Raw genomic sequence first — 22,733 nt, 5'->3', positions numbered from 1 at the left:
ATGTATCTGACCCGACACTTGCAGCAGCTGGAGAGGCCACAAAGTTCCTCACCAAAAGGATAAAGGGTCTCAAACATCTGTCCTATGCTGCCCGACTGAAAGAACTCCAGCTCTATTCAGTTCAGAGGTGACCTTTGCCTCACATACAAGGCCACGTCAAAACCAGAATTTATGAATATGCTTCACCTCAAAAATCTAGATCCATCAGAGCCACAAGCTGGAGGGATAGATTCATCACCCAAAGACTCCCTATGCTGTGGAATAAAATCCCCTGGCCTTGTTCAAGAGAAATCTTGACCAATGGATGGGAGATGGATTACCTCAGTGTCACTGCTCAACAGAGGCACAGCAAAATAATGGGTATAGTTCCCCATACTAAACCTCGGGCAGATAGCCTAGTATGAACCTATGAACCTATGGTGGATGATGTCTTCCTTGAATCCAGCTTGACTCCAGACGCCCTCCCTCCTGCTCTCAGAAAACCAGACGGGTACTACAGAGTCCCTGACTCACACAAATATCTTTTTAAAAATCCAACAGATGACCCCAAGGTCATTACTCAAGGGCCTAAAGGGATTAAACCAACGTCAGCTAAGAATCTCATCCCCTCAGACAGGGATTCCAGAGCACTGGACAGATGGGGTAAAAAAGTATACACCTCAGCTACTGTTGCCATCAAGGCACTAAATTGTCAGTTCCATATGCTTAAGTATCAGCAACATACCTTGGAACTCCTTAAACAAAAAAATTCCTCCTTTCCTGCATGGGCAGACTCTAAAGATTTACAGGACTTAATGCATTCTGCTGGTCAAGTAACTAAACACACTTTGCACTGTGGTTTTGATGCCCTAGAAGCTTCTTGCAGGGCAGCAGTCACTGGATCTGTCATTAGAAGACATGTATGGCTTAAGGAACAACCCCTGCCAGACCATGTCAATTCAAAATTGTTGGATGCACCCTTATACAAAAATAACTTGTTTGTCACTAAAGCAGAAGAGATCTTAAAAAAGATGGAAGATAAAGCAAAATCTATGCAGACTGTTAAAGATTTCTTACAGGTACAGCCCCCTAAGTTCAGCAGGCATTTTCCCTTCAAACACTAATCCTTTCCTGCTCCGAGTAGACAGGGCCAGCCTAGGCCCCTTGGAAACAGACCCCCCCCCCCATACAGCAGCCCCAGGGGTTGCAGAGATCTAAGCAGTAGACTACCTCCACTTCAAAACCAGGGAGTTCTAAGCCACTCCCTTATGGTAAGAACTCACAATGACCCCCCCCCTTCCCAACTTTGCCTCTGCCCACCTTCACATACCCCTAGGAGGAAAATTCTCCTTTCACTCAAGCACCTGGGCCACCATTACAGAGGACCAATGGCTTCTGAACATTGTGTCTCAGGGGTACAAATTCTTTCACATCCTTCCAACCCCAAAAGAGTTCCCAGATCTACTACCAAATCAGTGGGCAGAGGCTCAAAAGCATATCCATTCCCTGCTCTCCTTGGGGACAGTGCTCCACGTTCCTGCAGAGCCGATAGGCCAAGGCTTCTACTCCAGTCTTTTTATGGTACCCAGAAAAGTGGGCACCTGGCACCCCATCCTCGATCTATCCATTTTAAACACCTTTCTGGTGATCCCAAAATTCAAAATGCTCACCCTCCAGCAGCTGCTAACCATACTGTCCAAGGACACCTGGCTAGCCACCCTGGACCTAAGAGGCCTACCTCCACATTCCTGTCAGGGAGTCCTGCAGAAAATATCTGTGCTTCAGGGCAGGATCTCAACACTTTCAGTTCTCTGCGCTTCCCTTTGGCTTATCTACTGCTCCCAGAGTTTTCATAAAATGCTTGGCTCTGGCCATTGCCTTTTGCAGACAAAGAAATATTCAAATTTACTCCTACTTGGACAACTGCCTTATTCAGGCAGACAGCCAGGAAAAGCTGCTCAAAGACCTGGCCTTTGTAAAGGACCTACTAACCTCCCTAGGGTGCACAATCAACGAAAAGAAATCCAAACAGGTACCCACCAAAACGATAATCTTCCTGTGAGCAAGTCTGGACACAGCATCCCAGATGGCATGCCTTACACTAGAGAAACAAATTTTCCTATCAGCTTACTTCTCTCAACTGGCCATCAGGCCCCAGCTTTCTGCAAGGAAAATCCTGCAAGCCCTGGGGTTCATGGCCTCTTGCATACTCCTCATTCTATATTCCAATCTGCATATGAGGAAACTTCAGTGGTACCTAACGAGCCTTTGGTGTCAACACCCTCAAGATTTGGAAACCCTTCTGCCTATTATTCCTTGCCTAAGGAAGGAATTTCTTTGGTGGGCAACAGCCTGCTCCCACAACAAGGGACTGCCCTTCTCCCCACACCCCGCCACCCAGACCCAAACCACAGATACATCAGACTACTCTTGAGGTGCACACTTGGATGGCAGGTGCATACAGGGCCAATGGAACCCCCAGCAACTCCCCCTGCACATCATTCAAAAAGAAATGATGGCTGTGCAGCAGGCCTTGATAGCTTTCAAAACCTCTCTCCAGGGGTTCTCCTGATCAAAACAGACACCACCACTGTGATGTGGTACATCAACAAGCAGGGAGGGACTCATTCCTACCTGTTGTGCAGGCTGGCCATGACCCTTTGGTTCACAGCCTTTTCCATGCAAATACACCTGTTAGCACAATACCTGCCAGGCTCTCTCAGCTCCCTGGCAGACCAATTAAGCAGAAAGCTCTTGGACCCCCAAGAGTGGCAGCTCAACAGAAACACCTTCTTCCTAATAACTCAGAAATTGGGAACCCCGGAGGTGGACCTCTTTGCCACCCACACCAACCATCAGCTCAGCAAATTCTGCACCAGGGAACATCACTGCATGGCTTGGAAAGTAGATGCCCTGTCCTTCCCCTGGGTAAGCCTCTCAGTCTATGCCTTTCCTCCACTACCTTACATTCCCAGGGTACTGCTCAAAATAAGGGAGGAAAAACCAAGGACCATTCTCATAGTTCCAGACTGGTCCAGACAGCACTGGTACCCCTTGCTGCCCAGCCTGTCCCCACTACCTCCATGGAATCTTCCTCCGATTCCAAACCTCCTAACCCAGAGGGAAGAGGACTTCATGCACTCCCAATTGCGGACACTCAATTTGGCAGCTTGGCTTATACCCCTAACCCCTGACCAGTCTGCCATCCTCAGTAAACAGATTCTGGATGTTATCCGAGAGGCCAGATGCCCTAGCACCAGAAAGTCTTATGCAGATAAATGGAAAAGGTTCTGCACCTGGATCCAGGCTAAGGATGCCAATATGCCACCACCCTCCATCTCTTTCATCCTGGATTACTTAGCTGACCTACTACACAGTGGTCTATCTTTCCCCTCTATAAAAATTCCTGCCTCTGCTATTTCTGCTCATTTTCCCACTGAGCAGCCTCTTTTTTCACACCCTCTGATTAAACCGTTCCTCAGAGGGGCTAGCAACATGAGGCCCAACAGAAGGGCATCAAAACCAGCTTAGGACCTTAACTTTGTTTTGGAAAAGCTCAACCTGCCCCCTTTCAAACCAGCTTCTTCTGCAGAGCTAAAATTTCTCTCCTGGAAGACCGTCTTCCTTCTGGCCATCAATTCAGCCAGAAGAGTCTCTGAACTGCAAGCACTCATGGCTGTGGAACCCTTCATCATCTTCCATGCAGAAAGGGTATCCCTCAGAACGAATCCATCCTTCATGCCCAAGGTGGTGTCCAGTGTGGCTCTCAACCAATCCATCCATTTACCCACCTTCTTTCCTAACCCCCAAAACAAGGGGGAAAGGATTCTGTAGTCTCTAAATGTGCACAGACAGCTCAGATACTATCTGGACAGGACTAAACCCTTCAGAAAGTCTGATCAATTGCTGGTTAGCTTTGCTTCAGGGGCAGAAGGCAAAGCCATCTCCAAGCAAACCATTTCCAAATGGATAGCACACTGCATCCATTTCTGCTACAAACAGCATGGCAAGCCTCCCCCCAAGGGGGTCAGGGCACACTCCACCAGAGCAGCCTCCATCTCTGCAGCTTTCCTCAGAGGAGTGCCCACCAGGGACATCCTGGACATCTGTTCATACATTTACCAAGCATTACCATCTGCCTTTCTTCTCCAAATTCAGGACAGGGTTTGCCTCTGCAGTCTTGCAGGGCATGCTAGCTAAGCCTCTAGCTTCCTGGACTGCCTCCACCCATTTCCTCAGCTTTGGGAATCTACCCAAATGTGATGACTGCAACAGTGAAATACGAAGAACATAGTACAGTTGTGTACACTTACCATAAATGTAGATGTTCAAGTGTATTCACTGTTGCAGTCCTGGTTTCCCTCCCTCTATCCCCCTTTCTCTTTTTCTTCCTTTTTTTCCTTGTTCTTTTTTTACAAGGGATATATTGGTATTTATTTTCCACTGGTGGGGTTCTTCCACTAGAGCCCCTGGCCTCCTACATTGGGGGGCCCCTAACAGGTTAGGGCAAGAAAAACTGATGTAATGGTATCGGATGCCTTCCTTTATACCACTGATGACCTGACGTCAGTCCTCAAGTGACAGCAACCAATGCAAAATCTCTGGTATTCAGGCTGGCCGAGTGCTACCCCAGCAGGGATAACCTAAATGTGATGATTGCAACAGTGAATACACTCAGACATCTACATTTATGGTAAGTGTACACAACTGTACTTTTCTCAAAGTTGCCCTACATGTTAGGCCTCGAAGAAAACCCATTCCTCCTCCTTGGCACCTGAACTTGGTTCTTGAAAAATTGACTTGGCTGTTTTTTGAGCCAGCAGCTTCTTCCTCTTTAAAATTCTGAAGGTTGAAAACTGTCTTCTTAGTGGCTCTGACTTCTGCCAAAGAGTCTCTGAACTTCTGTCCCTTTTGGCAGTCCCTCCTTTTCCGATTTCCCACAGAGGCAGTGTCTCTCTTAGAATCAATCCTAATGGTGTGACTTTGAATCAGACCATCCATCATCTTTCTTTCTATCTCCTCAGAAGAGTAGTGAGATGATTCTTTATTCTTTGGATTTGCATAGACAGCTTGGGTACTCTTCTGACAAGACTAAAGATATTAGGAAATCTGCACAACTTTTTGGTTCTTCTCAGGAACTAATTGGGTTTGGCAGTTTCTAAGCAAATCATTTCTTCTTGGATCTGCAAAGCTATTTCCTTTTGTTGTTCTTTTCATGGCAAACCGCTTCCAACTTCTGTTCTTGCTAATTCTACAAGGGTGATTGCCTCTTCTATAACTTTTTTTAAGGGTATATGTGCTGGATCCATTTTGGAGGCTGCTGCTTGGTCTTCTCTACATAACTTACTAAGCACCACAAGCTAGATGTGATTTCAAGGGTCAGAGGAAGTTTTGCTAGGTCCATCCTCCATGGGTTTTTGGAGGGTTCCTTCATTCCTTCTTCCTCCTTCCGCCTCCCATTCTTTACGTTAGCTCTGGTACTGTCCCTAGTGTAAGGAATACTGCAACAGTGATTAAGAAAGGAAGATAGTACGGTTGTGTAAGAACATGGCAACCAGTAGTTGTCTTGCTTATCACTGTTGTAGTACTCTATCATCTCTCCCTCCTTTTCCCTGTTTTTTTTTTCTCCCACTGAGGGGGTCTTCTTTTATTTTTTTTTCTGGATGTACATGTACCATCTTTCTTCTCTTCCTCATTTCCTGTTGCTGTTCTTCTGGGGCAGTTCAGTTTGGAGGATATGGCGCCTATATATCACTTATGTATCTTACATTTTTGACATAGGACATACATCTGGAGAATGGCACATGGAAGGGCCCAGGCGTTAGTATGCTAGCCAATATGTACAGCTATCCTCATCAGAGCATCCCTATTGTAGGAATACTGCAACATTGATAAGCAGGACATCTGCTGTTAGGGTAAGTTATTTCACAACTGTACTGACTTCAGGGAATATGTTATCTAAGTGACCAATGTTTAGTAAGGGCCCTTGCATAACAATGACGAAAAAAGAGAATGGTAGGTACTCCACAACAATCGAAGCAAACCACTAAAAATAACTGAAAATTACTTCTTTATTCCAAAAAAAGTAAGTGCTTTCGCGTCTTCAAGGACACTTCTTCAGACTTAAAAACAGTTACAAAGCATTCCGAATCCTTTTAAATATCATTCTCTCCTAACAAAAACCAATGAACTGTCTAATGAAAATCACATGATAAAATCTCTTAGAGAAATTAGTTACAATTCTTTTTGACTAATGCTGTGCATAAATGATCCCAAATGCATGTACATATATATAAAAAACATATTAAAACAACATAAAAATATATATGCATATCTAAATGTATGTATGTATATGTGTATGTATATATATATATATATATATATATATATATATACACACACAAAATTACAAAAATGCAAATTCTAAAACTTCATATTTATAGCATGACAACATCATTAGCTAACAAATATATATATAATACATGAACTCATGGGTCAGTTTCATTAACACTCCCCAATAAAAGAATATTATTGCTTACTTCTAATAAAGTATATATTAACAATTTTATCACTAGGACTTAATGCTTCAAAGGTCGATCAAGCAAAAATGGCTTTAGTAAGACTCTGTCATTCAAACCATGTCCCCTGTCAGCTTGTGGCCTGATTATCCACTTCCCTTCCTCTTTCTCTGTGTAGTTACTAATATTACCTAGCTTCGCTGTGGCATGTATAAACTCTAATACCAGAAACTTAAAGGTATGAGTTGTATCATTCTGTAGGACATGTTGCATAACAATCCCTAGCTAGAAGATTGTCCACAACATTATTTCTAAGTAAAATTTAGTTTAAAATATCACTACTTTAATTACAACATCAGAACTTAATTAAAATGCTGTTTATAGTTCTGGTAAGATGGTATACCCTGGAGTAGTAAATAAACAAGACAACTTTAGAAGTGTATTAAATACATATATGCTCATTTACTTGTGAAGTTTTGGCATTTTTATTTTATTTGCACGGCATATTTGTCAGTTTAACAGATGAACCTAATGTCAGAATTAGATATCTTAATGATTACCTGTCCTCATCAGAGAAAATATTGTATGTAGTTTTCAGAAAGCCATGGTATGTTTAATTTCTTATGTGAGGACATGCATTTAAGGTAAATGTAATGCAAAAATGAATTACAGTTACAAAGCAGTAACATTTACGTTCAGTATTATCAACCAACAGACTTGGCAAATAGAAAACTTGACAGGGGAATAAAAGGATTCCTCAGTCCCTAATAATGTTAAACGCCTATGAGAGTGTGCAAATTAAAATAAATACACATGAAATAACAGAGTAGGGTAAATACAGTAAACTTGTAAATTACGTACAAATGTACTTTTGGCTAGGCATTCCATATGCATAGTTATGTGCAAATTTTTTTTAGTTAAAAAGCAGTAGAATATAGAACAGTATTTTTTTTATACCAAAAGGCTTAGATGTGCAATGTGTAAGATTGTACATGTTTTATAACTGTCACTCTTAATTTATCAGAGATTGTAATAAAGGTGTAACATTCATTATCCATTTCCTGCTTTATCCTATTCTGGGTTGGTGGGGAAAGCCAGTTCTTGTCCTGGCAAGCAGTGGGTGGGCTGCCTCAGGATGCGCACATACTCACACACAGTCCAAATACCTATGGACGATTTAGATGATCATCAGTTCACCAGATGGCATGTCTTTGGAGACTGGTAGGAAACGAGCACTCTGGCAGAAGCCCACATATACACAGGGAGGACAAAGAGAATCTGCACAGAAGGCACCCTTTCCAGGAGTTAAAGTGGAGAACCAAGTACTGTGAGGCAGTGTGTTATTAATATCAACCACTGATCTGCACAAAAGGTAAATATGTTTGATTAAAATAAGTAATAATATAAACTTTTAAACTTTAAACAAGTTAAGTGGAAACAAGCAGAAGAAATAACTTCGGACCAAGAAGATACAGTACTGGGGAAACGGTCTCCACCAAGACTGGTAAGAAACACAAGTGAGTGTTAGTATTTCACTAAAGTGTGCCAGATGCATTAATTTTGACTTACTGGAATGATAGAATGTAGAGGAACAGTGATTATATGTACACATTACCTACCAACCATCCTTTTCATAAAAAGAAGTAACACCTTATTCTGAAAACATACTAAATTCCTAAAATATAGTAGATTTTACCACTCCTGCCCACAACAAATAAAGTAAAATGCTGCGAATGTAAGGAGCAGATGGGAGTTTTTATTTATCCAGTCTGAAAAATTGTGGAAGATGTTCTTCATCTCACATTGCTGCAGTCATAACCTGTGGGTAGTCCGCTGTCCTCGGTCGGCCCGAATACCAAAGTATTAGGCTGGCGTCGGTCATGGGCGCTCAGATCTGACGTCAGTGCGTCATGGTATTAAAGCACATGACCGACGTCATATCCTCAGTCTTTTTTGCCGCATGGTCCGAAGCAGAAGCAGCGTTTGCAAGTGCCGTTCGGCGTTCTGAAATTTTCATATTCTGAGTTTCAAACCGAAACCAAGTTGGGCTAAGTACCCCGTTGGGGAATATTTTTGTTTTTTTCTTGCCTCAGTTAATTCCGGATGTCAGAAAAAGTGAATAATTGTATTTCTTGTGGGAAACAGATACCGCATAGGGATTACCACTCTCTGTATTCCTTGTTTGGGGCCTGAGCACGACGTAGTCGGGTGTCGCTTTTGTGCTAGGTTTAATAAGCGCACCATTAAATGTAGGTTAGATTGCGCTAGGCTTGTCTTGAAGTGGTGTAATTACAATATGCCATCGGATCCTCCGGCGCCGCTACCGCTAAGAAGCGCAAGGAAAAATCGTTAAGGTCCAAGCAGGATAAGTCGTCCGTTCGGACGCCGGTTCTTTAGAAACTACGGTGGAATCTGTAGATCCAGCCGAGGTTTCAGCTGAGTCTCAGGGGAGGCGTTAATTTTGCAGGATGTGGCCTCTCAGGAGTCAGGTCAGGCTGAGGGGCCTCTCAGGTTGCTGTACTCCCTTCTTTGCCTAAGGTGGTTAGGCCTTCTCCTTCTGTCTCTAAGGTACCTTCTAAGGGCAGGCCTGGTTTGTCTTCCTCAGGTGTCAGTCCTAGTTCTGCAGGTTCTGTGCCTAAAAAACACATGCTTAAAATGGCAGAAGATTTAATTTCCTTAATCAGGGGTTCTATGCCCCCTCCAGATAAGAGGCCTAGGATGGAGCCAGAGGTGGAAAGTTTGGAACAGGCTTCAGATTACTCAGAGTCTTCGGCTGAAGACACTCAGGATTTTCCTCCTTATTCTGATTCAGACGCAGAGGATTCCACTCCTTCTGCTTCTCCTCCAGAGGATTTTTCTTTTTCAGAAACCCTGCATTCTATGAGGGAGCATTTTAAATGGGAAGGTCAGGATTTCTCGGATTCCCGAAAGAGGCTTAGGAAATTTTTGTTTTTACCACAACATCGGCCCTTAGCTATACCTCCTGTTTTGGATGTTGTTCAGGATGTTTTCTCGGAGGCTTCCCTTAATCCAGACTCTTTGCCTCCTGCACCAGTTAAACCAGATAGGTATTACAGAGTACCTGAGGCTCATAAATATTTGTATAAGAGCCCAAGGGCTGACCCAGAAACTATTAGCCAGGGACCCAAGGGTGTCAGGGCTTCTGTTGTAAAGAATCCAGTTCCTATGGGTAAAGATTCTAGAGCTTTGGATAGGTGGGGTAAGAAAGTGTACACCTCTTCCACTCTAGCAATGAGGGCTCTGAATTGCCAGTTTCATATGTTGAAGTACCAGAATTTTCTCATTACTCAGTTAAAATCTAAGGTAGATGCTTTGGCAGAGGGCATAGAGTGTAAGGAATTACAGGATTTGGTTCATGCCTCTGATCAGGTGGGTAAGCATTCTTTGCAGTGTGGTTTCGATGCTTTACAGGCTTCTTCCAGGGTGGCTGCCACTGGATCAGTTATTCGCAGGCACGCCTGGCTTAAGGATCAGAATTTGTCAGAGCATGTTAAAGCTAGAATTTTGGATGCTCCTTTACAGTCTGAAGTTTTGTTTGGTTCTCCTGTGGAGTCTGTCTTAAAGAAAATGGAAGACAAGGCTAAGTCTATGCAGACTGTTAAAGATTTTTTGCAGGTGCAGCCCCCTAAGTTTAGCAGGAATTGGCCTACTAAGGGATGGGCTTATCCTTCTTCTGATTCACAGTCTAGGGGCAGATCTAGGCGTGGTAGGGGCAGAGCTCAGGGTTCTTTCAGGCCTAGAACGTGGAGTTCCCCCGCACAATCTACAGGTGAGGGCAGGGGCCAGTCCTTTCGTAAACAGGCCCAATGACCTGCATCTTCAGCTGCCAGATCCCTCCTGTCTGGCAGCTCCTTTGGGAGGAAAGTTGGCACTCTTCAAGAAAAACTGGCTTTTAGTCACCCAGGACAAATGGGTGTTGGACATTATAGACCGAGGCTACAAGTTTTATTTCCACACATTGCCCCCTTTCAAGGGCATGCCAGACGTTCCTCCTCAGCAAAGGGTAGAGGCTCACAAACAAATTTCTTTACTTCTTCAAATGGGGGCTATACAGCAGGTCCCTCTGTCAGAAGTGGGCCTAGGATTTTATTCTCGCCTGTTTCTTGTACCAAAGAAAGGAAACACTTGGAGGCCAATTTTGGATTTATCTATCCTCAACACATACTTGGACATTCCAAAATTCAAAATGTTGACGTTGCAACAACTTCTGCCTCTGTTGGGCAAAGATCACTGGATGGTAACTCTGGATCTCAAAGAGGCTTATCTTCATGTTCCTATCAGGCCCAGTTGCAGGAGATTCCTGCGTTTTCGGGCTGGGACTTTACATTATTAATTCTCTGCATTGCCCTTTGGCTTATCTACTGCGCCCAGGGTGTTCACAAAGGTTCTGGCTCCGGTGATAGCCTTCTTAAGGTTAAGAGGAATACAAATTTATCCTTATTTGGACGATTGCCTGATTCTTGCTCAAGACAAAAACAAGCTTCTTCACCATCTACAGTATGTTATGGCAGTGTTAAGGTGCCTAGGGTATTCTGTGAACGAAACAAAGTCCAGTCTAGTACCCTCTCAGGAAATGTGCTTTCTGGGTGTGAGACTGAATACAGCTTCCCAGATGGCTTTTTTGACCCTGGACAAGCAAAGGAACCTTACACTTTACTTCCAACAATTGTCTCTACGGTCCAGGCTGACTGCAAGGACAGTCCTTCAAGCCTTGGGGTTCATGGCATCTTGTATTCTGGTGCTTCCCAATGCCAAACTGCATATGAGGAAGCTACAATGGTATCTCAAAATGTGTGGACACAACACTGCCACGATCTGGACACTGTCATTCAAATAATACCTTGCATTCAAAAGGAATTTTTGTGGTGGGCTCAGGAATGTCACCTAAACAAGGGACTCTCTGTGACCCGACCAGAGGCGAGTCAGATCTTAACGACAGATGCCTCGGACAAGGCTTGGGAGCACACCTCAATGGAAAATGGGTTCAAGACACGTGGCCTGCCAGACTTCAACATTTACATATCAACTTGAAGGAGATGTTAGCAGTCCAATTTGCATTGATGGCTTTCAGGGATTTACTTCACCCGGGACAAGTGTTGATTCAAACAGACAACACAACTGTCATGTGGTACATCAACAAGCAAGGCGGAACCCATTCGTACCCTCTTTGCAGGCAAGCTATGATTTTGTGGGAGACTGCTCTCAGTTTGCACCTCACTCTTCAGGCAAGGTTTCTGCCAGGAGCACAGAACTCCTTAGCAGATGTTTTGAGCAGACAGATGGTGGATCCCCACAAGTGGAAGTTGGATCCTCATGTATTTCGACAGTTGACAGTGATATGGGGGACTCCAGACATAGATCTGTTCGCTTCTCCACTAAATTTCCAGTTGCCAAAGTTTTGCACGAAGATGTTTCATCCAACAGCTTGGAAAGTGGATGCTCTATCATTCAGTTGGAGCAATCTTCACGTCTATGCCTTTCCTCCTCTGCCTCTCCTTCCCAAGGTGCTCTTGAAGGTCAGACAAGACAAGCCCTCCATGATTCTAATAGCTCCAGATTGGCCTCGACAGCACTGGTACCCTCTGCTGAGGAGTTTAGTACAGGAGCCTCCTTGGCCTTTGCCTTCAATTCCACACCTTTTGTCTCAGGCGGGCAATCATTTCCTCAATGTCAGGATTCAGTCCCTGCATCTAACAGCATGGCATATTCTGTTCTAGAACCTGGAGGGTCGCAGCTTTCTCAACAAGTTTTGAATGTTATTTTGGAGGCCAGAAGGCCTAGTACAAGGAAAGTTTATGCTGATAAATGGAGGAGATTTTTTATTTGGAGCAAAGCAAAGAGCTTTGATGTTTCCAGGCCTGATTTGAGTATTTCTCTTCAATATCTTACAGAATTATTAGACAAGGGTTTGTCCTTCTCCTCTGTAAAAGTTCATGCTGCAGCCATTTCTGCTCACTATGACTGTGACCCACCTTTATTCTCTCATCCTTTGTTTAAGCAATTCCTTAGAGGGGCAAAGAACATAAGACCCCCGCGTAGAGCTCCTACTCCTTCCTGGGATCTCAATTTTGTGTTGGAAAAACTTACTTTACCTCCTTTTGAACCTGCAGCTACGTCTGAGTTGAAGTTTTTGTCTTGGAAGACTGCTTTTTTGTTGGCCATTACATCTGCTAGAAGGGTTTCTGAATTACAAGCTCTAATGGCAGTTGAGCCCTTCCTGATTTTTCATAAGGACAGGGTATCTCTGCGTACTAACCCTACTTTTATGCCTAAAGTGGTTTCAAATGTGGCCTTGAACCAATCTATTCATTTGCCTACTTTTTATGCTGATCCCCAAAATAAAGGGGAGAAAATTTTGCACACTTTGGATATTCACAGGCAGTTGCATTATTATTTGAGCAGGACTAAAGGGTTCAGACAGTCTCAACAGTTATTTGTCTCTTTTGCTTTGAGCTCTCAGGGGAAACCTGTTTCAAAACAGACTATTTCTAAGTTGATTGGCCATTGTATTGCCTTTTGTTACTCTCATCATGGTAAGGAGATTCCGGCTGGAATCAGACCTCATTCCACTAGGGCTACTGCCACTTCTACTGCTTTTTTAAGGGGTGTAGCTACTAAAGATATTTTGGAAGCAGCTACTTGGAGTTCAGTGCACACTTTTTCTAAACATTACCATCTCCCTCTTTATTCCAAATCTAGGGCTGGGTTTGCCACTGCAGTTTTACAGGGCATATTAGCAGCTCCCAATGCTTTATGATTTTGCCAACCTCCCTTTACCTTTGCTTTGGGATTCTACCCACAGGTTATGACTGCAGCAATGTGAGATGAAGAACATAGTACAGTTTTGTACCTACCATAAATGTAGATGTTCGAAGATCCACATTGCTGCAGTCCAATTTACCCTCCCTCCCTCCTTCCCCTCTGTAGTTGGGAGTGGTTGTATAGTTTGGGTTGTAGATGTTGTTTGTACATGGGTTTTGGAGGTTTTTCTATTTTGGGCTGTGGCCTTTCTTTTTAGGGCCTTCTGACATCTGGTGCAAGAAAAGACTGAGGATATGACGTCGGTCATGCGCTTTAATACCATGACGCACTGACGTCAGATCTGAGCGCCCATGACCGACGCCAGCCTAATACGTTGGTATTCGGGCCGACCGAGGACAGCGGACTACCCACAGGTTATGACTGCAGCAATGTGGATCTTCAAACATCTACATTTATGGTAGGTACAAAACTGTACTTTCATTGCTGTTTAATACAGAATCTTTTAACAGGTTCCTATTATAACAATGAAACGGCTGAAGATCGAACAACCTAAAACATGAAAATGCCGTTCATCGATGTGTTTTTTATGAGATCACAGTACAGTGAAGATTGGAAAATTTGCCATTTCCTCACTGTAGTGTGATCTCAGAGTTGATATATATAATTAGGGGGCAGCCACAAAAGTAACTTCGAGGTGCAGCACTTTTTACTTTTAAGCCGTTCGACATTTGGTCTTTTCGATGTTATAATATAGACCCTCTTTAACTATGTACTGAAGTGCAACAAAACTTCCTAGTCCTGTGCACCATTGTTAAGATTCAGTAGTATTTGTGGAGTATTGCACCCAGTTGTTGTGCAAGCCTTTAGAGTGTTTAATGTATTGAGAGCAGACTATTACAGAAACATTGTTTGCAATAAGTGGCAGCAGTGATAGATAGAAAGATGTATAGAAACTGCTGCAAACTTGGTTGTTAAGAATGCATGGGGATATGATTAAGTATAGGAACAAGAGCTTTATTACCAAATGCAAACTGCACTAAGTAGTTTATGGTGTAGAAGTGCTGTTTTCTACTTAGAAATATATGACATGTGTTAATGCACAGATCATTAGATTACTTTGCACAATTAAGTTTAATTGTAATGTAGCACTGCATTTTGTATTGACTATTTCCTTAATTAAAATTGTTTTGATGCTTTTCAACATGTTCAAAAATATCAGTAAAAAAGCAAAGAGCGACCAGACCACAACTAATAAAATCAAGCCAAGTTTTATTCCAGAAAATGCAAATGGTGAGCGCTTTCGCAGTAACAAAACTGCTTCATCAGACAAATTCTTCATTCCACTCATCAGTTTAAAAATACATGTGAGCCAATCAGAACTCAATAGCAATTAATAAAACATCAAATAAGAATTCAGTACTATTTAGTTCATTAAGGAGCTAGTTGTATTATAGTGGAGGGTAAATATACAATAAATACTAAAAGGTATAAATACATGTAAAAAAGGAGATACCTATATGCATCAGTTTTTAATAGAATACATAAAAGACACCTATTTTTTAAGATGTCTCTTATCTAGCATAGGTTTGATGGAAAACTTATCATTCAACCCTTTTTTCATAGTGGCTCTCATTCTAATGATCCATTCTAGTTCTTTACATTCTACTTTATTCCTTTCCACACCCCCTCTATTCCCAGTCCATACTTTCTCATTGACTAAAAATTTAAGTGTGTGTGATGCATCCATATCTATCACATGTCTGGCAAGGGCATTAGTGTCTGCTCTCCTCCGAATATCATAAAGGTGTTCTCTGATGCGATCACATACTCTTTGTGTAGTCATACCTACATAGAAAGATGAGCACAGTTCACAATAAGCCAAATAGACTATATTATATGTGTTGCACTCTGCTCTAAAGTTGAATGTCAGAGCCTTCCCAGTATCTGGGTGTAAAAAATAACCTTTACTATCCACTGCTTCACAAAAGTTACATTTCCCACATGATAGAGTACCTTGTACATGTTCAGAAGTCCCAGTACAGTGCATATCACTATTCCTCAGCCCACATAGTAACCTTTTAAGTGATTTCTGATTCTTAAAAGCAAAACTGGGTTTGTCTCCAAGCATATTTTTTACCTGATCATCCACACACAAAATATTCCAATGCTTCCTATAGATCCCTTGTAGCAGTCTGATATTACTGGAGTAAGTAACAAGTACTTAGTTTCTGTTAGATTCTTGCCTATCTGTAGGGGTACAGTTAGAAAAATATGGTTTAGCTTCATTATTCCTGAGAGCCATCACATTGGACACAATAGGGGTTAACTTCTGTAACTTTATAACCTCTCTCTTTAAATGTCCTCTCTAACGTGTGCATTTCTTGCATGAATGTCCCATCTTCCACTGTTAATCTAGGCATCCTAAATGCTTGCCACTTTACAACATTCTTAAACACATGGTTGGGGTGCATACTGTGTCTATGGACATATGCATTTCTACTGCATTCTTTACGATAGACCTCAGTGTAGAACTTCCCTGTGCTTTTCCTTTTAACATTAATATCCAAAAACTCCATAGAAGTAAGTGAGGTTTTAAAAGTAAAATTTAAAAAATCAGTACTATTGTTGACATTATTAAAGAAGGACTCAAAGGAGTCCAACCCTCCTTGCCAAAGAAGAAAGAGATCATCTACAAATTTCCGATAAAAAATAACATGCCTACTGAGATCATATGTCAAAATATGGTGACGCTCCCAGGCCCCATTACAAGGTTAGCGTAGTTATTGGCACAAGAAGTGCCCATAGCCACGCCATCCAACTGTCTATATACAGACTGCTCAAAGAGAAGTAGATTATTTTCTAGTATAATTTCCTTAAGAAAACAGAAAATGTATAGTGGCAGCATCATGTGTGCCATCTTCCATCAGGTATTGTATCAGATATTCCATGCCAGTCACGTTAGGGATCATAGTAAAAAGTGATTTAGCATCCATAGTAACCAGTAAACAATCAGTTCCAGGATGTGTATTTTCTACAAACTCAAAAAGGTCTTCTAGAAATTGTTTGGTGTCTTTCAAAATGTGCTTATTTAAAGCCAATACAGGTTTCATATGGTGTTCTATGTAAATAGAGAGGGGTTCAGTACTCCATCCCCCACCAGCCACTATGGGTCTCGTAGGTGGACAGGAAGGGGCTAAATAGTAGTGAATTCTTATTTGATGTTTTATTAATTGCTGTTGAGTTCTGATTGGCTCACATGTATTTTTAAACTGATGAGTGGAATGAAGAATTTGTCTGATGAAGCAGTTTTTTTTTACTGCGAAAGCGCTCACCATTTGTATTTCCTGGAATAAAACTTGGCTTGATTTTATTAGCTGTGTTCTGGTCGCTCTTTGCTTTTTTACTGGATTTCTTATATTTTGATTGACCAGTTTGCACACACCACATTTCTGTTTTGGATTATAGTGCTTCTTTTGTTACTGTGGTGTTGTGACATGGCTGAAGGCACGATGCTACACTGGAGATGGATCCTAAAAAGGGCTCTACTGAAAATATAACTTCTGATTTAAGGAAAACATTCCTGTTCATTCAGAATAGAAATAATTCTTTACTGAACTTCGTTCCTGTGACTACACCAGGTATAGAAGAATCTGACTGTGAGTAAGACTCAATTTCACTTGAGAGACCTTCATAAAATAGAGAATGAAACTAGTAAATTAGTACGTCTACGGCTGCAAAGATTTCACTTTGAAGCCTGTCTCAATCTTCGTATTATACCTCGTGGCTTGCGAGTACTTAATATGCCTTCCTATGGCAATGTCTATAAAGATCTGCTTCTACAATGGCAATGTTTTAATATTGAGACTAGTTTAGTTTTAGCTATATGCATTTACTAATTGGAATCTCTAGTCACTCATATAACTAGTCTGCAAGAAGAACTGTATAGTAAGTATCCACCTTCGATTGTTGATCTTAAGGTGGACCATGTGAGTGAGCTTCTACATGGTTATGAAGCTCAGCTGTTAAATTTTAAAAAGAAAAAAATCCAGAGAGACTCTGAAGATTTGTCCAACGGCCAAGTCTTTGAGTGGCCGACGGCAGACGGTGCTAATAATTTAACAACGAATGCCTCTAATAGAACTAATCTGCACAACATCTCTACTGTGAATACTAATAAGGAGGTATCCACCTTAAGTACTGCAGCCCAGGATGACGTATATGTTCCACAGGAACAACTAAGCTCACAAAGCGTTCAGGTAACACCGGGAATGAATAATGAAAGAAATAACCAGCTAGTGGCCTTTGGAACATGCAAAAAAACTACCAATTCCCTACCTGTGGCTGGTAACAAAGATGCAATTGTTTATCCCCCTGCTGATGCAGGGAATTTACTACCACCATCACCATATCCTATAAGGAATACGCATTTTGGGGAATTCCCTCAGGGCAAGAACAGGATGAAATGCAAGGCGTTGATAGAGGAGAACGGCTCCAATGCCCTCAAGAAAATGTGGTTGCACAAACCACATCCCTAACTTGGAACATTTCTTACTGTGAACTCACACAAGCTGAAATTGCTGTACTAGATAAAGGTATGACTTTTGTGCCTTCAAAGAGAATGACTATCACAGATAATGTAATCGAACTTAAAATGTTTACCAGGAATCTACTTTTAAAAATGCAACATAATGATTGTGTCACTGATTCTAATACAAGTAGATGTTTTAAGAAACTGAGTAACTATATATCGATTGTTGATGGTGTGGTTGAAACATTTGAGAAAGCATGCCTGAAAGATATTTATAGTCTTTACGACAATAGACCAACTACTAAGTGTCACAACAACCTTAACAAAGATGAAAAGTCAGCCTTATCTTTATGTTGAAACCACGATGTTTGTATTAGACCCGCTGATAAAGGGGGCCGAATTGTAGTGATGGATTATGATTTCTATAGACAGACAATGTTATCTATGTTAAATGATGCCCATGTTTACGAAGAAGTCCCTAATGGGAATATTCATTCTTTTAATAATAGAATTCACAATGCTTTATTCGAGCGTTTACAAAGTCATGTTATAAATATTGCTCTGTTCAATTATTTTATAGTGAAGGAACCCGGTATACTCATTATTCAGGGGCTCCCCAAAATCCATAAACACCCTTCTTGTCCACCTATGAGATCCATAGTGGCTGGTGGGGGATGGAGTACTGAACCCCTCTCTGTTTACATAGAACACTATATAAAACCTGTATTGGCTTTAAATAAGCACATTTTGAAAGACACCAAACAATTTCTAGAAGACCTTTTTGAGTTTGCAGAAAATGCACATCCTGGTGCTGATTGTTTACTGGTTACTATGGATGTTAAATCACTTTTTACTATGATCCCTAACGTGACTGGCATAGAATATCTGAAACAATACCTGATGGAAGATGGCACATATGATGCTGCCACTATAGATTTTCTATGTTTTCTTATGGAAATTGTACTAGAAAATAATCTATTTCTCTTTGAGCAGTCTGTATATAGACAGTTGGATGGCGTGGCTATGGGCACTTCTTGTGCCAATAGCTATGCCAACCTTGTAATGGGGACCTGGGAGCGTCACCATATTTTGACATATGATCTCAGTAGGCATGTTATTTTTTATAGGAGATGTGTAGATGATCTCTTTCTTTGACAAGAAGGATTGGACTCCTTTGAGTCCTTCTTTAATAATGTCAACAATAGTTCTGATTTTTTTAAATTTACTTTTAAAACCTCATTTACTTCTATGGAGTTTTTGGATATTAATGTTAAAAGGAAAAGTACAGGGAAGTTCTACACTGAGGTCTATCGTAAAGAATGCAGTAGAAATACATATGCCCATAGACACAGTATGCACCCCCAACCATGTGTTTAAGAATGTTGTAAAGGGGCAAGCATTTAGGATGTCTAGATTAACAGTGGAAGATGGGACATTCATGCAAGAAGTGCACACATTAGAGAGGACATTTAAAGAGAGAGGTTATAAACTTACAGAAGTTAACCCTATTGTGTCTAGTGTGATGGCTGTCAGGAATAATGAAGCTAGACCATATTTTTCTAACTGTACCCCTACAGATAGGCAAGAATCTAACAGAAACCCAGTACTTGAGAGTACCTGTTACTTACTCCAGTAATATCAGACTGCTACAAGGGATCTATAGGAAGCATTGGAATATTTTGTGTGTGGATGATAAGGTAAAAAATATGGTTGGAGACAAACCCAGTTTTGCTTTTAAGAATCAGAAATCACTTAAAAGGTTACTATGTGGGCCGAGGAATAGTGATATACACTGTACTGGGATTTCTGAACATGTACAAGGTACTCTACCATGTGGGAAATGTAACTTTTGTGAAGCAGTGGATAGTAAAGGTTATTTTTTACACCCAGATACTGGGAAGGCTCTGACATTCAACTTTAGAGCAGACTGCAACATATATAATATAGTCTGTTTGGCTTATTGTGAACTGTGCTCATCTTTCTATGTAGGCATGACTACACGTAGATTATGTGATCGCATCAGAGAACACCTTTATGATATTCGGAGGAGAGCAGACACTAATGCCCTTGCCAGTCACGTGATAGATACGGATGTATCATACACATTTAAATTTCTGGTCATGAAGAAACTATGGACTGGGAATAGAGGGGGTGTGGAAAGGAATAAAGTAGAATGTAAAGAACTAGAATGGATCATTAGAATGAGAGCCACTATGGGGAAAGGGTTGAATGATAATTTTCCATCAAACCTATGCTAGATAAGAGACATCTTAAAAATAGGTGTCTTTTGTGTATTTTATTAAAAACTGATGCATATAGGTATCTCCTTTTTTACATGTATTTATACCTTTTAGTATTTATTGTATATTTACCCTCCACTATGATACAGCTAACTCCTTAAAGGGCTAAATAGTAGTGAATTCTTATTTGATGTTTTATTAATTGCTATTGAGTTCTGATTGGCTCACATGTATTTTTAAACTGATGAGTGGAATGAAGAATTTGTCTGATGAAGCAGTTTTTTTACTGCGAAAGCGCTCACCATTTGTATTTCCTGGAATAAAACTTGGCTTGATTTTATTAGCTGTGGTCTGGTTGCTCTTTGCTTTTTTACTGGATTTCTTATATTTTGATTGACCAGTTTGCACACACCACGTTTCTGTTTTGGATTATAATGTTTAAAAATATATTTGATTAGAAAGTCCACCTTTACAATGAATACCTCATACCTTTACATTTTTTAGTAAATGGTATTTTGATTTTTAGTCTCCGTGTGTATTTTATTTTCTGCCTGACTGTTTTATGTATTTATTTTAAGCTGGATGATTCCGTGGTTGCAAAGGAGTTGACCATTTCAGATTCAGAGCATTCAGATGCAGAAGTATCTTACACGGACAATGGAACATTTAACCTTTCTCGGGGTCAGACGCCACTCACAGAAGGATCTGAAGGTGCACTTTCTAAGGAATTAAGTGAAAAAAGTGTGATGTATTATAGGATGTCCAAATTAAATTTTCAAGGCACACAGCTGTTCTTTAGGTTTTGTACTTTGATGTTCAATGTAGATATCCTGGTGTGGAAAATATATTACCAGTGCTTGCAAATGTTTGTGCAAGTAACTGCTGAAGTGGGATATGCACAATTGTTTAGACATGCACTCAGAAATAGGGTACATATGGTAATATGCACCACTCAAGTAATAAAATGGGTTTAATTGAAACAGGCCTGTTGCAAGTTTTGAAATATCAGTACTTTTTTTTGTCTTGGGTGAAGTGTCTGTTTGAAAATAGAATCGGGTTTCCATCAGGCTGGCCTTTTCTGTCTTGCTTTGTGACATGTTATATCCCACTTTGCTAACCTGTTCTTGCTTCTTTTCTAAACTTAGTTGTTTGTGTGTGTGTGTGTGTGTGTGTGTGTGTGTGTGTGTGTGTGTGTGTGTGTGTGTGTTTATTTTGAGTTTGATCTGCACTTTTTCATCTGTATTTTACTGCATTTATTTGTGCCGTTTTTACTGTTTGTACCTGCTTATTACCTGCACCTGCTTTGCACTGAAATATTGCTTAGCATAAAATAGATCCAGACTTGCTGAATCTAACCTGTTTTTCATATACTTGAACTCAAAAACCAGCCATCTTACATTAAAAAGGTCTCCCCTGCACCCTTGTGACAGAAGAGTATGAATGCAGCCTTGCCTGAGCTGAGGATTGCTGGAGGAAGGATCATTGTGTGTGATTTCCTATTATCAGACTAGTTTAAAACTGTTTAATTTCAACTGTATATAAGCCTCGCGTTTACGCGTAGCTGCACACTGCACAGTGGGGGTTAGCAGTGCCTTGTATAGATGCAAACTTCTAGAAACTATTTTTTCCCTAGACACCAGTCAGTGAAATCCTCCCAGGTTCCCCGCTGCTTTGCAGGCAACACAGCTGCGCACTTCTGCACTGCAGGCAGCTCATATGAGCATTGAGCAGCATCGCCACCACTTTCCATCTCTGCTCTTCTGTAGTACAAGTCCTCTTGTTAATCCCAGAGCAATAGCTGATCTAATTTGCCCTCTCGGATATTAGTACTTAAGAATTACCTGCTGCTATGGACTGTCAGTTTCCCAACAATTCTACAGCCAGCCTGATTGATATTGCCATCCTGAGGCAATATAGCAATTGCCTCGTGTATACAGACAACCACTTGTTCCTAAAGCAAACAAATACAGTATGTGAGAGATGTAATGCTACCATGATACCAGGATTAGTCCTCTGACATAACAGTAAACTAGACATCAAACAGGTTGTCAGCACACACCTCTCCACTCACACAAGATTAAGGTCAACACACATAGACCCACAAACTTGGAGGTATTCACTAAGAGCCTACCAAAAGACCAGAGCCCTCCCAAGCGCAACAATCTACACATACTGTTGCAGTGTCTTAATGGTGACTCACTAGTGAGATACACAGATGTCCCCCTCACCAGGTTGGACAAGGTCACTGTCAGCTGCCAGGATCCATCAAATCACACACACACTCAGTCACTCAGCAACAATTACCATTATGACTCTGTCATAGTACATGTTGTAGTGAATGACATGAGACATGCCTCTCTGGGCTAGATGAAGAGAGACATGATTGAATTCTCAGATTGTGTGTCCCAGGCAGGTATGTCCCTAGCTCTAAGCAGCATTCTGCCTTCACATAGGAAGATGCCACAATACAAACAAAAAAAATTATTGATTTCAATAATTGGCTTAGTTTCTGGTGTCACTCTAGAGGGATCCAGTATCCCACAACCGTGGGAAGACGTGGTCAACAGACCATGCTGCTTTGCTAGAGATAGCCTTCACCTTTCTCCTCAAGGGTTTTGGATACTGGCAAATACACTTGCCTCCCCCAATAGTGCCTTTTTAGGTATTGCCAAAACAACAAAACTT

The 22,733-nt window shown here is 41.3% G+C and overlaps 1 protein-coding gene across 1 annotated transcript in view; it reads left to right on the top strand.

The window, feature by feature from the left end:
- Positions 1–22,733, top strand: part of RETREG3 (reticulophagy regulator family member 3) — a 552,961-nt gene that overhangs the window by 500,657 nt on the left and 29,571 nt on the right. The window contains exon 8 of the mRNA XM_044054705.1: positions 20,627–20,759. Coding sequence (XP_043910640.1) covers positions 20,627–20,759 — 133 coding nt within the window. The remainder of the gene's footprint in view (positions 1–20,626; positions 20,760–22,733) is intronic.

This window comes from Protopterus annectens, chromosome 13.part0 (genome assembly GCF_019279795.1).
Source record: "Protopterus annectens isolate FY-2018-M chromosome 13.part0, PAN1.0, whole genome shotgun sequence".
NCBI lineage: Eukaryota > Metazoa > Chordata > Ceratodontiformes > Protopteridae > Protopterus > Protopterus annectens.
The sequence above is the reverse complement of the archived record's forward strand: the minus strand, read 5'-3'. Positions and strand labels throughout refer to the sequence as shown.